Here is a 13,011-nt window from a genome sequence, read left to right on the forward strand (position 1 = left end):
GGATTAACTTTGTTGGCATAAGGTCCAAAATTGTTGAGTCCACACATAAAAAATCTCCTATTAAAGTTGCTGATTTGCATTGATCCCTGCTAAAGTTACTAAAGCTACTTTGATTCCTAGATAAAAGTATGACTCTTGCTCTAACTGTTTCCTACGGGGGGATGTTTTCCTCCGGATAGTACATGCTGACAATCTTGCTGACCTACAATAAATAATAAAAGAGTTAATTTTACTGTTCACTATATATATATATATATATAAATTTTAGAAAGACAATATTATTGATAATATTGTTGTATATGAGAGACTTATAAACGCCTGAGTGTGTTTGACAACTGATTTCTTTGTTTTCGCTTTGTTGTTCATTATTGTTCTAGGCCCATACCGCAGATCAGATTAGCTTTGCAAGGCCACTCAAAAGTACTCATGGGTTGGGCTTCCTTTATGGTTTCAATTTGCCTTTGTTTCAAACTCGGCCTCATGTACCGTTAAAATACATCTACAGTTATATATTTTTTTTGGGCCATCGTTGGGTAACCTAGGTCATGCTAGTGGAGGGGGCTTATTCTGAGACTCCAAAGGGCAGTGGATCAAAGGTTTTTGTCGTAACATTGGACTGTCCTTGAGTGAAGAGGCAGAACTCTGGGCTTTAAGGAATGGACTAACCTTATGCATTGATCTCAACATTCTAGCAGTGGAGATTGAAATTGATGCAAGTAGTGTTTGATTGGATTTCTAACGAGTATAATTGCAACTTACACCATACCTCTCCCATTATGAATAGTAAGATCCTTGTCAATCAAATTTTTTAATGGCCTGTTTGGATAGAGGGGGGAAGGAGGGGAAGTGGGGGGAGTAGAGTAGAGCTGGCTAAAAATAAGCTAATTTTGTGCTAAATTTACTTTACTCTACTCTATTCCCCCTTTCTCTCCCTCAATCCAAACGAATCATAAATGAAGATGAATCATTGCTATCGTGAAGCAAACAAATGCAAAAATGACTTCTTATTTTTTATAGTCCGCTTGTGGACATTTCTATGCTTTCATTTTATGACAATATGGGTGTGTATTATGAGAGGAGTTATCCTCAAACATCTGCTATTGGCTTTAGTTAGTTTCTGTTTATGATAATAATTTTTTCTACCCAAAAAAAAAAAAAAATTTCTTATAGTTATAATTTTTTGGGCCATGCTCGTCTTTATCTAAATCGATAAATTTATGGGTGGATAAGTGGATAGAAGCTTCGGAATTACTAACCGATGGCCATCCAAAGAGAGGGTGTTGATTAGGCATAGGAAAATATATATATATATATATATATATATATGTGTGTGTGTGTGCCGCTAAATTAAAAGAGATATTTGGTTTGTTGTAAGTCGTAACGTGATAAACATTACGATATTAACTAAATGTGCTTCATTATTGTAGGCGATTGTGAAAACTTTTACTTGCTACTCTTCCCTAGAAAAAAAAGAGATCAAAAAGTTCTTTTCCTTCATGTAGAATTGGAGTAGAAAGAATTGACCCCTTCTTCCACTGTAATCTTAAGTACTACTTTGCTTTCGATGCGAAATGTCCTTTTGCCTCCCATATCTAGAGTCTCGATGAGCTGATAGTCAGAGTGATTACTGCCTCCAAGGATTACTACCTAGCTAACAGTGGAGGTCCAATATAGGGGCAAGTGGTTTCCTAGAACAAGGAAGCAATTTCCGTCTCTCTCTACTGTTAAGCTCTTTTTTATTAAGCCAATGCTCATTAGGCTATTCAGACCATAAAAGCTAATAATGAGAGACGTGTAAAGATCTTTATCTGGTTTTTATTGACCAGAAAGCATATGATAGGTATCATAGGTTAAGACTCGAAAGATATTATAGAAAATGTAAATCATAAGATAAGAGCATGGTAGATAAGGTGGAGAAGTGTATTAAGGAGTATCGTGTGATCGTAGAATACTTATTAAGTTAAGAGTAGTGCTACATATATTACAAGTTTTACTACAATGAGTTTACAAATTAATGTGCCACTGCATCAATCATAAAGAGAGGCAATTTAAATATTCAATTATGAGATAGTTGAAACCCACCAAACACATTCATTGTCATATTAATTTGTAAATTTTATGTTGTAAAATTTATAGTGCCTTTTGATGGGATTGACGAGAACAAGTTACCTTGACGAGGTCAACGTAGAGACGAGGTGACCCCTTGATGACGAGCAAGCCATCAACGACGAGGAAAGGAAAGTCATTCAATGGTGCCAACAAGTAATCTGGACAGTTACAAAACCAGCAGAGCAGACCGTTGGAGTCTAATAAAGGCCCCATAATTGGGTTAGAGGCGTTATGAAATAGGAGCATTTACACTCCAACGTCTAGCAGTCAGGCTCACATTTATAAAGCCCTCACATTTGCAGCAAGAGGTACGGATTCTAAGATTCTGAAAATATACTTCTTACTTTCTAGTCCTGCGAATTGCTTGATTGTTCTAACTTTGGCATCGGAGACGTTGTGGCAGGCACCACACCGGTGACCACCTTTCTTGGAGAGAACCAGGTGCTAGCAGGGAGTTCCATCTGCCTACTGTAACTGACGAGTTTGCACCTCATCACCTTTAATATTTTCCTTAATGAAAAACAGTCACTAGAGATTATTTAGTCATGTTTAGAGAAGAGAACCATATTCAGCAATAAAAAAGAGTAAGTTGATTCAAAGTGAGCAAAGGGAATGAAAAAAGATTAAAAAAAAAACAATATAAGTATAAGAAGAAATGACATATCAGTTAAGAAAATAATAGAGTAACTTTGAATATAATAAAATAATTAAAAATAATAATATATATAACCGTCTAACCGATCTAACTAATATTTTGAGAATCTATTGCTGAACTAAATTTTTTTGAAACTATATCTTTGTTGTTATTGTTTAATTGTTTGTTGGATTTATTTATTCATTTTGATTAGGTTTTTTTTTATTTTTTTTATTTTAAAGAAATGTACAAAGAGGCTTATATGGATTTAGGTATAAAGGTTAGATAACTTCATCACTTGTAAAGAGGCATTCACATAGTCATGGTTTATATAATTGTAGATACTAGTACCATGGGACGCATCATTCCGAAAACATTTGACAAACACTGGAAGGACTGTAAACATGAAATTCTGATATAATAATAAGGTTAAATTACTTCGAAAATCTTATATTGTTAACTCGTCTGCATCAAAGATCTCATTCCATATAAACCCACTTAAAGTGGGAGCCTTGGTACCAGTTCTGCAAAAACACAAAATCAACATTAACTGGAAACACAATTGAAAAAAGAAAAAAAACAGGAGTACGTTTCTCAAAGTTCAATAGTCAGTTTTGTTAGACTTATGGTTAAGTGATTAAATTTACAATTTTCTAACAGCTTAAGTTTTTAGGACAGTCGGTAATTTAATATGGTATCAAAGCAGGAGATCCTGAGTTTGATCTGGCTTTAGTCTACCTCTCATTTAAAATGTTAAATTCCCACTTGTTGGGCCCCCACTTATTAAGGGAAAGTTTATGCCCACAAGTGAGGAGGAGTGTTAGACTTATAATTAAGTGATTAAATTCATCATTTTCTAACAGTTTAAACTTTTGAGACAGTCGGTAATTTAACAAGTTTCAGATTAGAATTAACTTAACTATTTTTTTCTTAATTTTTTTTAAATGTGCTAAATTATACTTGTAATTTAAAAAAAATTAAACCCTTATTTAATTTATTTACTAAAAATTTTAGTTAAAAATATGCTAAAAGTGTACTTACGAAAATAAGATTTTTAAGTACTTATATGATAAAAGCTAAAATCAATGGCCATTGTCTTTCCAAGGATGGCTTGTTAGTTATCAAGTATTAGTTGTAGTAATGAAGGATGTTGATACTTTATCCATTTAAAATCAATTGCCATGGTCTTTCAAGGAATAACTTGTTAATTAGCTATGAAAGCAAGTCGTTTAACATGACTTCTATTTTTTTTGGCCCGGGGGGGGGGGGGGGGGGGGGGGGGTGGTAAAACAACCAAGGGGCAATAGCAAGCATGACCTTTGATATAGAACCAAGGTCTAATACTATAGAGTATAGACCCAAAAATTTCAAAATTATTGAGTTCATAAGTTTTTAGGTCTATTTTAGACCCTGATAATAACTTGTCAATTCAACCATTAATGAAATTTCTCGCTTGTCTCTAGAATTATTTTTGATATGGACTAAACAGATACTTTTGATCTAGGCAAATTATTTTTTCCTTCTAAATTCTTTTCACAACTAGTGCCTTGATTTTTGTATTTAAATTAACGAATCCCACACAAGTTACAACTAAATTTCCAGAAATTCCTTGCATTTAATATGATACAATAATACAAGAAGTAAGAGCCTAGTATGGCCATAGAAACATAAACAGCAATTTAGATTTTTAGACATTGATCACACACTTAACATAAGCTTGATAGACACATACATAGCCAAACCGTTCGAGATGGACCTAAATTTAAAGCTAAAAATAAACCAAGTCCATTGGGTCTATGGACATTTGGTCTTGTTTCCATGGGTGGTCATATCAGTGTAGCATGTTCCACAGAGCTCTCTGTTCCCTGCAGTACCAGGTGGCACACACTTGCACCTCACACAGCACGTGCCACATGCCCTGTTGCACAAGTTCGGCCTCGAGTGAAGACTACACCTCTGCTTGCACAAACCTCCACAATCTAAACCCAAAAAACAAAAACAAAACAAGAAAATATTAATAAATTTGAGGTACACATCTGACCAAACGAAGACAAATAAGAACCCAAAAACCGTTAATTTATTTATTACAAAACCAAAATACTGACTAACAAAGTATTGTGAAGCTCAGAAATGATTTTGCTGAGAAATCATAGTAATATGCAAAAATGGCTTATTGCTAAGGAGCTAAACTTCTTCATTTTTAAGAAAACCAAAATACTGACAACCTTTTCTCCAATTTTTCACCCCAAATGAAACAAGAATCCTAAGAAAAGTGTCTAATTTTTTTTAACTAAAGTTACATTCTCCACTTCGTACACCACTAGTTACAAAGTACAATATGCAAATATGTGTTTTTTTTTCTTTCTATTTTTAACTATAGTTCTATTCTATACAAAAACTGTGACAAGTTAGAACATAAACTTTGATTATTTTTTCAACAAATAAGGGTTAGGATATTGCAATCAATTTTGTTTGGGGTTTGGTGGTGTTGGAAGAATTATGAAAATAAATTATAAACCCACCAATTTCCTGCATGAGCCTTCTGTTTCCATCTTTCACAATAAGCTGGAAAAAGAAAATATTGCCAAATGAGACATGTGTGGAATAAGAAAATGAGAAAAGTAATAAACAGCTTTAAGAAAAAAAAAAAAAAAAGGAAAGTAAATGGATCTTTTGTATTACCTGGCTAGGAAGGGGTAGCTCTTCTTCAATCTTGATATCAGATGAAACCTACATGCATGAAGTTTTGAAGATCAAAGATAAGTATCAGTTAAAAACAACAACATGTAACAATATGATCATTTGTGAAGAACAAACAAGAAACCAGACTGCACCATTGTAAAGCAGAAGAGTAAAGCCCCCAAGAAAAAGAGCACACGTAATGCCATCATTCTAGTCTCTCTTGCAAGTACCAAAGGCTAGCTGAAAGTGTGTGTAGTTACTTATTGCTACTTGCTCAGAAAGCTGGCATTGCGTGTTCTTTATAGGCGATTCATCAGTGGCGATTTTACTAAAATGGTCAGAGTTCACACCTTTTTGTTTTGGTAAAATGCTAGACCAAACAAAATTACATCATTTTGCATAATTTTACCGCAACTTTTTACGTAATTTTTGTCGCAACATATCGAGTTGTAAATGATGTAAAAAAATTAAGGGTTTTATTAATGTGTGCTAGGCACACAATAATTTTTATTTTTGAAATTTTTTTTTTTGAGAATTGAAAAAATAATATTTCTAAAAATAGATAGTTTAATATGTGTCTTAAAGACACATATTAATTGGACTCAAAAATAAAAAATGATAAATTTATGTTAGTTGATATTTTTGTTTATGCACCAGTTCCGATAAAAATTGTGTAATATTTTGTGATCAATTTTCGTTTGTGGATTAGGATTAGGCCGACATATATATGTGGGGACTCCTCGAACTTTGGGCATTGCCAACTAGTTGAGTAGTTCTATCAAAGTATCAACCAGGGTAATTTATGTGTGAATAAATTTAAAGAGTCGGTAAACGTGGTGCTAATCAAGATTATCGGTGTTGCTGTGTTTGGGTTCAGATCCGCTGCCATCATGACGTGGTGGCGCTAAGTACTAACCAATGTTCTTTACATGCAAAGCGCACGTTTTATCTTCATAAAAGGTCATAAAATACACGTGACGAGTGAGAATGCATCTTGTTTATACTTTATACTATTATTTTCCCTCTAGAATGTAGCATATTTTTGATAATTAGATTGTCATATATTATCAGTTTTAAAAAATAAAAAATTGGTCTCTAGTATAGATTCATTGACCTCATATATATGTGTATTATGATGGTAATATCATAATATGCAATATTATGTGTATCATCAAAATCTTGATGAAATTATCACTCGAATTATTTACCATATAAAGTAATATGAGAACTCTTATCAACAAGCTACACTTCTACAGTGGTATATTAAGTTTTAATTGAGATATGATTACAAGACTCTTGACGAGTACATGATTTATTAATATTATAAATATGTTTTTGTTATGATTTATTTAGATAAATGTAAATTTTAAAAGTGTTACTGTTTTTTTAGATAGATTTTATTTTTTAGGCCGAGTGAGTTGATGGATTAAAGTTATCAACACCAAAACATAATTGAGACTGTGCCCACCTGAATTTAATTGGCCACATTTTGGCACTCTCAAATGATTATTCGATTGGAAGTTTGACCAAATCTTGATCATATAATTGAAGCAACCAGAAGAGTTAAAATGGTAGTTATAGCTAGGGAAGAAAAATGGGTTTTGATTGCTAAATAGGCTTCATGCTTTTGAAATATGTCTATTCTCTTTGAAGATATAGTAGAGCTACTAAATTATACCGAGTTCTTTCGAATATATTATCTTAAACATCATGTGTTTTCTTTATTAGAGAATATTTATACTAATTTTAATGGATTATATTCTTATTTTTGCTATTAAGCTACTTACCAAAAATAAAAAATAGTGCTTGCAAGCAAAGCTTGATTTGCACAGGAGAAAGATTGAAAGAACATAGAAAATAAAAAAGTCATATTGGAGATTAGAAAAACACTTTTTCTAAAATTCACCAATCTTGTCAGCCCAAAATCCTAATATTTTAAGAAAAAAAATCTTTTGTGGAATGCTCGGTTTATTGTATTAATCTAAGATTTCAAAATAGTGCCACTTGGAGTATGAGCTGCCAAGAACAAAGTATATAAATTAAAGGACAAGCAAAAAATAATTGTAGAGTTGTTGGTGAATTAATTGTATAATATATAATCTCTAGGTTGTTCTTGAATAATAAATATTAAATAGTACTCTAATTATTTATTATTTTCTGGTCATGACCCATGAGACATCTTAACCTTATGGGAACGGCTCGTTGCCCTTGGACCTAGGGCCTTGGGCATACTCGTACACGAGTCAAAATGGTGCTTTTACTCCACACAGCTGGATGTTCATTACGTACTGTACAGCCTGTACTGCATACTAATACCTTAGAAGACAAGAAAATAAAAAAAAATTTGGATACAACTTTGTCATGGCATTATATGAATTATAATGAAAGTAACAGATACCGATTAATCATTATATAAGATAATTATAAAAAAATAAGTGGTAAAAAATGTAATCCTTCTATTATTCATGGAAAACTGATATTAATAATGTTATTTAAGTGTTATAGAAATATGTATGGATAAAAAAATATTGTAAAAAATTGTTATTTAAACAATACAACTGAACAAACCCAAATAGTAAAGTTGTTTTCAAAAAAGATTAAAAAATATAGAAAATGCTATATTCATATTAGTTTATGTAAACACTTATTTCTATTTTAGTATATAAAAAAAAATTATTTCTCGAAAAAAGTTGTTTCTCAAAAAAATAAAAAATAAATGGCATCAGTGTAAACTTATATACGTACTACCACTGCCATTCCTATGCAAGTTGCATGAATGACACCAACAGTTTTAAAATCTGTACGTGTCGATTGTCATATCACAGTACTTATTACAATTTGCAGTAGTAAAAATGATAAAGTATTTACCAACTCTCACCGGCACCCCCCTACAGGTCACGACAAAAAAAAGCAAAAAAGCAAAAGAATGATATAAATGGATAAGCGAGCTGGCAGAGGTGAGTTGTCGTGACCCGTCAGGGTTTGTTCACTCACTCACTCACTCACTAGGAATGGTATCTGTCCATACCGAGTTTGGCCTTGGGTTACTGTCAAGCATCCATTTTAAACGCATATCAGATCGAGTGATCAGCCTTACAGCTGGCCTTGCTACCTATATATGGGGACTAGCAAAATATTGGAGACCAGCTCATCATCTCTTTCTTCCAACCCAACTGGCCCCCATTCTCTCTTCTTTCAAAAACCATAATAAAAATATATATGAGAGTTGGAATTGGATGGATTACTTGAGATATTTTTTTGGCTTCACTGTTTATTTTTGGTAAGAGCAAGATTCGGTTTTTCGGAATTTTGTGCGTCATATATATCTCCATTGGCTCTGCTAGTCCCCGTTGTTATTTAGTGGGATTCATGGCCCATGTCATGGGTCACTATTCTGCCCTATGCGTAGTTTTTTCCATTTTGATAACCCTATCCCATACGTAGGAGTAATGGATTGCATGCAATGCATGCGCCATGGATAAATTTACATGTTCACGAACATTACTTTCATCTTTTTCTTTTTTTTTTTTGTTTATTTAAATGAAAATATAGTAGTACCTTATCTTAGATTTTTTTTTTATTATTATTATTATTACACTTTTTTTTTTGGCTTCAATAAGGATTTTACTGAAAAAAAAAAAAAAATTTACACAGCGCAATCCCTAAGAAAGCGTTAAAGACAGATTGGGACTTGGGAGTTGGGACTTGGGAGCATACACCAAAAGAAACAGTGCCCGTAGTAAGATTACAAGAGTGTCATTTCGCAAGGGCAAGAGCAAGAGCGGCAGCATTTAGCTTCTCTTCGAACCCAAAGAAAACAAACAGAAAAAGAAAAGGATAGAGAGTACAAATGTCTTGCACAAGCTCTTCAATAATCCATGCTTGTGTGTTTTAATTGGTTTAATTAAATGGAGGATGCATTACTATGAGAATGTGTCCTCAATCATAGAGAAACAATTTAAATATTCAATTATAAGGTGGTTAAAACCCACCAATCAAATAAACTTTATATAATAAAACTTGTAATACATTTATTATTTTCCTTACAAAATAACGTACGTTGACCTCATCTCCTCCGAGAAGAATAATACTATTGACATATAAAATACCATAATTTTAAGCCATAACTCGCCACATGCATCTGTCGATATAGACTTTTTACTTTTTATTTTTCCTTCAATTCTACTATTTTCAATTCTACGCTTTTCTTGTTCAGATGTGAATTGTGCTGCAACTCACCGGAATCTATTGGACATCTCCTGCGGGAGTGCCCCTTTGCCAGGAATGTTTGGGCTTTGTGTCGAGGAAAAATTCAGAAGTGCCTGAATTATGCAGGTGAGTTCTTCCTTCTATTTCGAATGCTGGAGGAAAAGCTTCCACAGTTGGAGCTTGAACGATGGGCAACAATATCATGGGCAACATGGAATGTTCGTAATAAGTTCTACTTTGACAAAGTCCAGCAGCTTTCAAAAATGATTTTTGAGGCGGCAAATGGATTTTTGAGCGAGTATCAAAGGTTATGCGTTACACAGAGGAGTAACTAGAGCAGTGCAAACCTAATTGTTTTCTCTTTTAATTCTACTGATCTGCTGTTTAAAACTGTGGCAGACTTGTTGGATTATTGTCTGTACTCTGTTTTTACCTTAATAAAATTTCTATGTTTTACCTCCAAAAAAAAAAAAAAAAAAAAATTAAAGTTATATAGAACCTGGTAAGAAATTTATAGTATCATTGTTTGTATTTTTTAAAAATACGTGTAGGTGAAAAAGTTTACGAAAATACATGTAATATTGTTTAAACATTGAAAACTATTGTTTAAACCACTGAAACAAACAGGCTCATAGTATCAATTTTGGGTGTATGGTGCAGCTTGCTGTGATTCTTTGAAGGATGTGAATTTGATGGACATTATGTACCTGTTTGGTTTTGGCATTTACTGCGTTTCAGCGTTTGCGTTTTGGGCATAAGACCCATGCTACAGTTGCACGCAGTAAACGCATCCTTCTTCTTCTTTTTTAGCTGTTAACGTTGACTTTTCCTGTAAATAGTGCACTCGTGTACTGTTTATGGGTCCCACAAACTTCACTTTTCAACAATTTTTTCATTAAAAATGGGTCTCATGGTATTATTCACACATTTAAAAATTATTTTGCTACAGTGTTTTCAGTTTCAGTAAAAAAAGCTCAATCCAAATAGACCCTATATATACATATATATATATATATATATACATATTATCTTTTTATGATTCCAGAGTCGAAGGAGGGTGATTTAAACCGTAACATTGAAAATTCTAAAAGATACCAATGAATTGAGCATTAAGACTCTTGGTAAATTTGATGGACAATTGAAACGCAAGAAAGGGGTAGGTTTAGGCCCTCTGATATACCCTCTCCTTTAAAAAACAATGGAAGTGTGAAACATTTCATTGGGCCCAAGTTTGTGGACATCTTAGCAAAGGAGTTGAATGACTTAAGAAACAACCAAGTTTCGAGCAGCCTAGTTTCAGGCAAGAGCAAGACGCAACCCAGTTTCGGGTGCTATTTTTCCAAATTGCTTAATTATTCTTATTAGGATTTGAACCCGATGGCATAGGTTCCTGGGCCTGCCCAAACATTGTGGAGGTCTAACGCGAAAAGGCCTTTATGTTATCATTTAAATAATATTTAATTAGTATTTTATATAATAATTTTAAAAAAAAATTATTTTTTTACTTTTTAATATGATTTTTTTTTTTGAGAAAATGATGAAGTTACAATAAATTTTACTACAAACTGATATTGTAACAGATTTAATGACATGAGGCTTACAAAAATATTAGAGATATTATAAAATTTACAACATGGAAATTATAAAGATATTTTACCAATCACAAAAATTCATTCAAAAATCCATTCAATAGTTTGTTAAAGTCTACCTATCATATTTATTGTCACATCAAATTATAAAGTTATGTAGACCACTATTCACCCTTGGCGCAGTGATAACTTCAGAAGTATAAGTGTTTGTAAGATGTAAGGGGCAAGTGTCGAGGTAAGACCTATTTATTTAAATTATGATCTTTTCTCTATCTTTAGCATTACTTAATTATTTGAGACTTCTTAATAGTGAAAAAAAAAAATTTAACTAAAATTTTTTTTAATGTCTCCCAAAAGTATTTATTAAAAAAAAAAACAATTTTTCCCCCAAATTTGGGGCCTTTCTCTAGTAGGGGCCTAAGCAATGGCCTAATTGGCCTAAGCCTAGGGCTGGCCCTGGTAGGTTCAAATCCTACATAGCATGATTTGGTTCCTCTTAGGTCCTAATTACAATGAAATAACTTCCCTAGCTTGTATAGCAACTCGAAATTGACCTCTTGTAGGGATTAATAAAAGGGAGTGGTAAAAAAAAGTTAAGAAATATTAATTAATTAAAAGGTCCAACATCACTGTATTTGCAATGTAAGTATACAGTTACAAATAATTTAACCAAAGTAATTGGAATTAGACCTAGCACAATTCAAAATAGAAAAACCTCAAATCATTTTTTTTTAATAGACATGTGCAAATTTTAACCTTTGGTATTTACTCAATGACCACTACTTTATTTTAATCTAGGGTGTTATTTCCACTAGAAAATGATTGCTTTACTTTGGCAAAAACGTCATTTTGGAGTTACAGTCAATTTGGTTTCTAGTCCCTACTACGCATGTGACTACTAAAAGAATACATGAAATGCAAGTTTGGTAAAAAACTTGAAACAAAGATGAAGTGGTAGCAAGACTCAATAAATTAAAAGATACTAAAGAGTGAGATCTTTTGAATCTTTGATGAATAATTCTTAAGGATCTAGAGATTAAAGAGAATGTGAATTATAGGAGAAGAGTAGTGTAGATGAAGTGGAGAAGTGCATTAGGAGTATTGTGTGGTTGTAAAATACCTACTAAGTTAAAAGGAAAAATTTTATAAGACTACATACTATTAAACTAAGTATGCTCTATGGCACTAAATGTTGGAGTGCTAAGAAGCAACAAATTAATGAAATGAGAAATGAAGGAAAGTCGTGCTAGAGATGGTTAGGTCATGTTCGAAAAAGAGCAACTTATGAAAGTGTAAAAAAAGAAAAAAAAAAAAAAGAGGGTGAATTGATTCAAATTGAGATAAGAGAATGATAAATAATAAAATAGTAGAATTAAAAAAATTAAGGACATATTAATTAAGAGAGTAACAAAGAGTGGCTTTGTATATAATAAACGACGTTACTAATTGCCAACATTCAGGTGGCCTAGTTGGTTAGATACCAAGCCAACAAGTCTCAGGACTTGGGTTCGAACCTCAACAACTAGTTGTGTGTTGGTGCTCCTTATATCTCATTTTCATCCCAAACGGTCCAAATGATAATAAGTGAGTTTCTCATAGACCGGGAGTATGGAGTCTCACCCAAGAGCGGGTAGGGTGCTAATATGGTTATGCCTAGGTAGGAAAGCCACACAAGTTGCCTCCCTCTAACCATTTTTTTTTACCACAAAAAAAAGAAAAAAATGACTTTACTAATTTGGTAAGGATCACTCAATAAATTTGAGACTAAAGTTTTGTTATTATTGTTTG

The 13,011-nt window shown here is 32.8% G+C and overlaps 1 protein-coding gene across 1 annotated transcript; it reads right to left on the reverse strand.

Moving 5' to 3' along the window:
* Positions 1-4,327: 4,327 nt before the first annotated feature.
* LOC126702926 (snakin-2-like) lies at positions 4,328-5,742 on the reverse strand. The gene is made up of 4 exons (XM_050401792.1): positions 5,578-5,742; positions 5,426-5,473; positions 5,266-5,308; positions 4,328-4,722 (listed from the first exon to the last, which is right to left on the reverse strand). Exons 1-4 carry the CDS (start codon positions 5,632-5,634, stop codon positions 4,538-4,540), a joined length of 333 nt encoding a protein of 110 aa, XP_050257749.1. The 5' UTR covers positions 5,635-5,742; the 3' UTR covers positions 4,328-4,537.
* Positions 5,743-13,011: the final 7,269 nt, after the last annotated feature.

This window comes from Quercus robur, chromosome 10, assembly GCF_932294415.1.
Source record: "Quercus robur chromosome 10, dhQueRobu3.1, whole genome shotgun sequence".
NCBI lineage: Eukaryota > Viridiplantae > Streptophyta > Magnoliopsida > Fagales > Fagaceae > Quercus > Quercus robur.

Coding starts and splice junctions, on each gene's coding strand:
- LOC126702926 (XM_050401792.1), bottom strand. CDS start 5,634: ATGATGGCATTACGTGTGCTCTTTTTCTTGGGGGCTTTACTCTTCTGC. Junction 5,474..5,577: donor TACTCTTCTGCTTTACAATG/GTGCAGTCTGGT, acceptor TCATGCATGTAG/GTTTCATCTGATATCAAGAT. Junction 5,309..5,425: donor AGCTACCCCTTCCTAGCCAG/GTAATACAAAAG, acceptor TTCTTTTTCCAG/CTTATTGTGAAAGATGGAAA.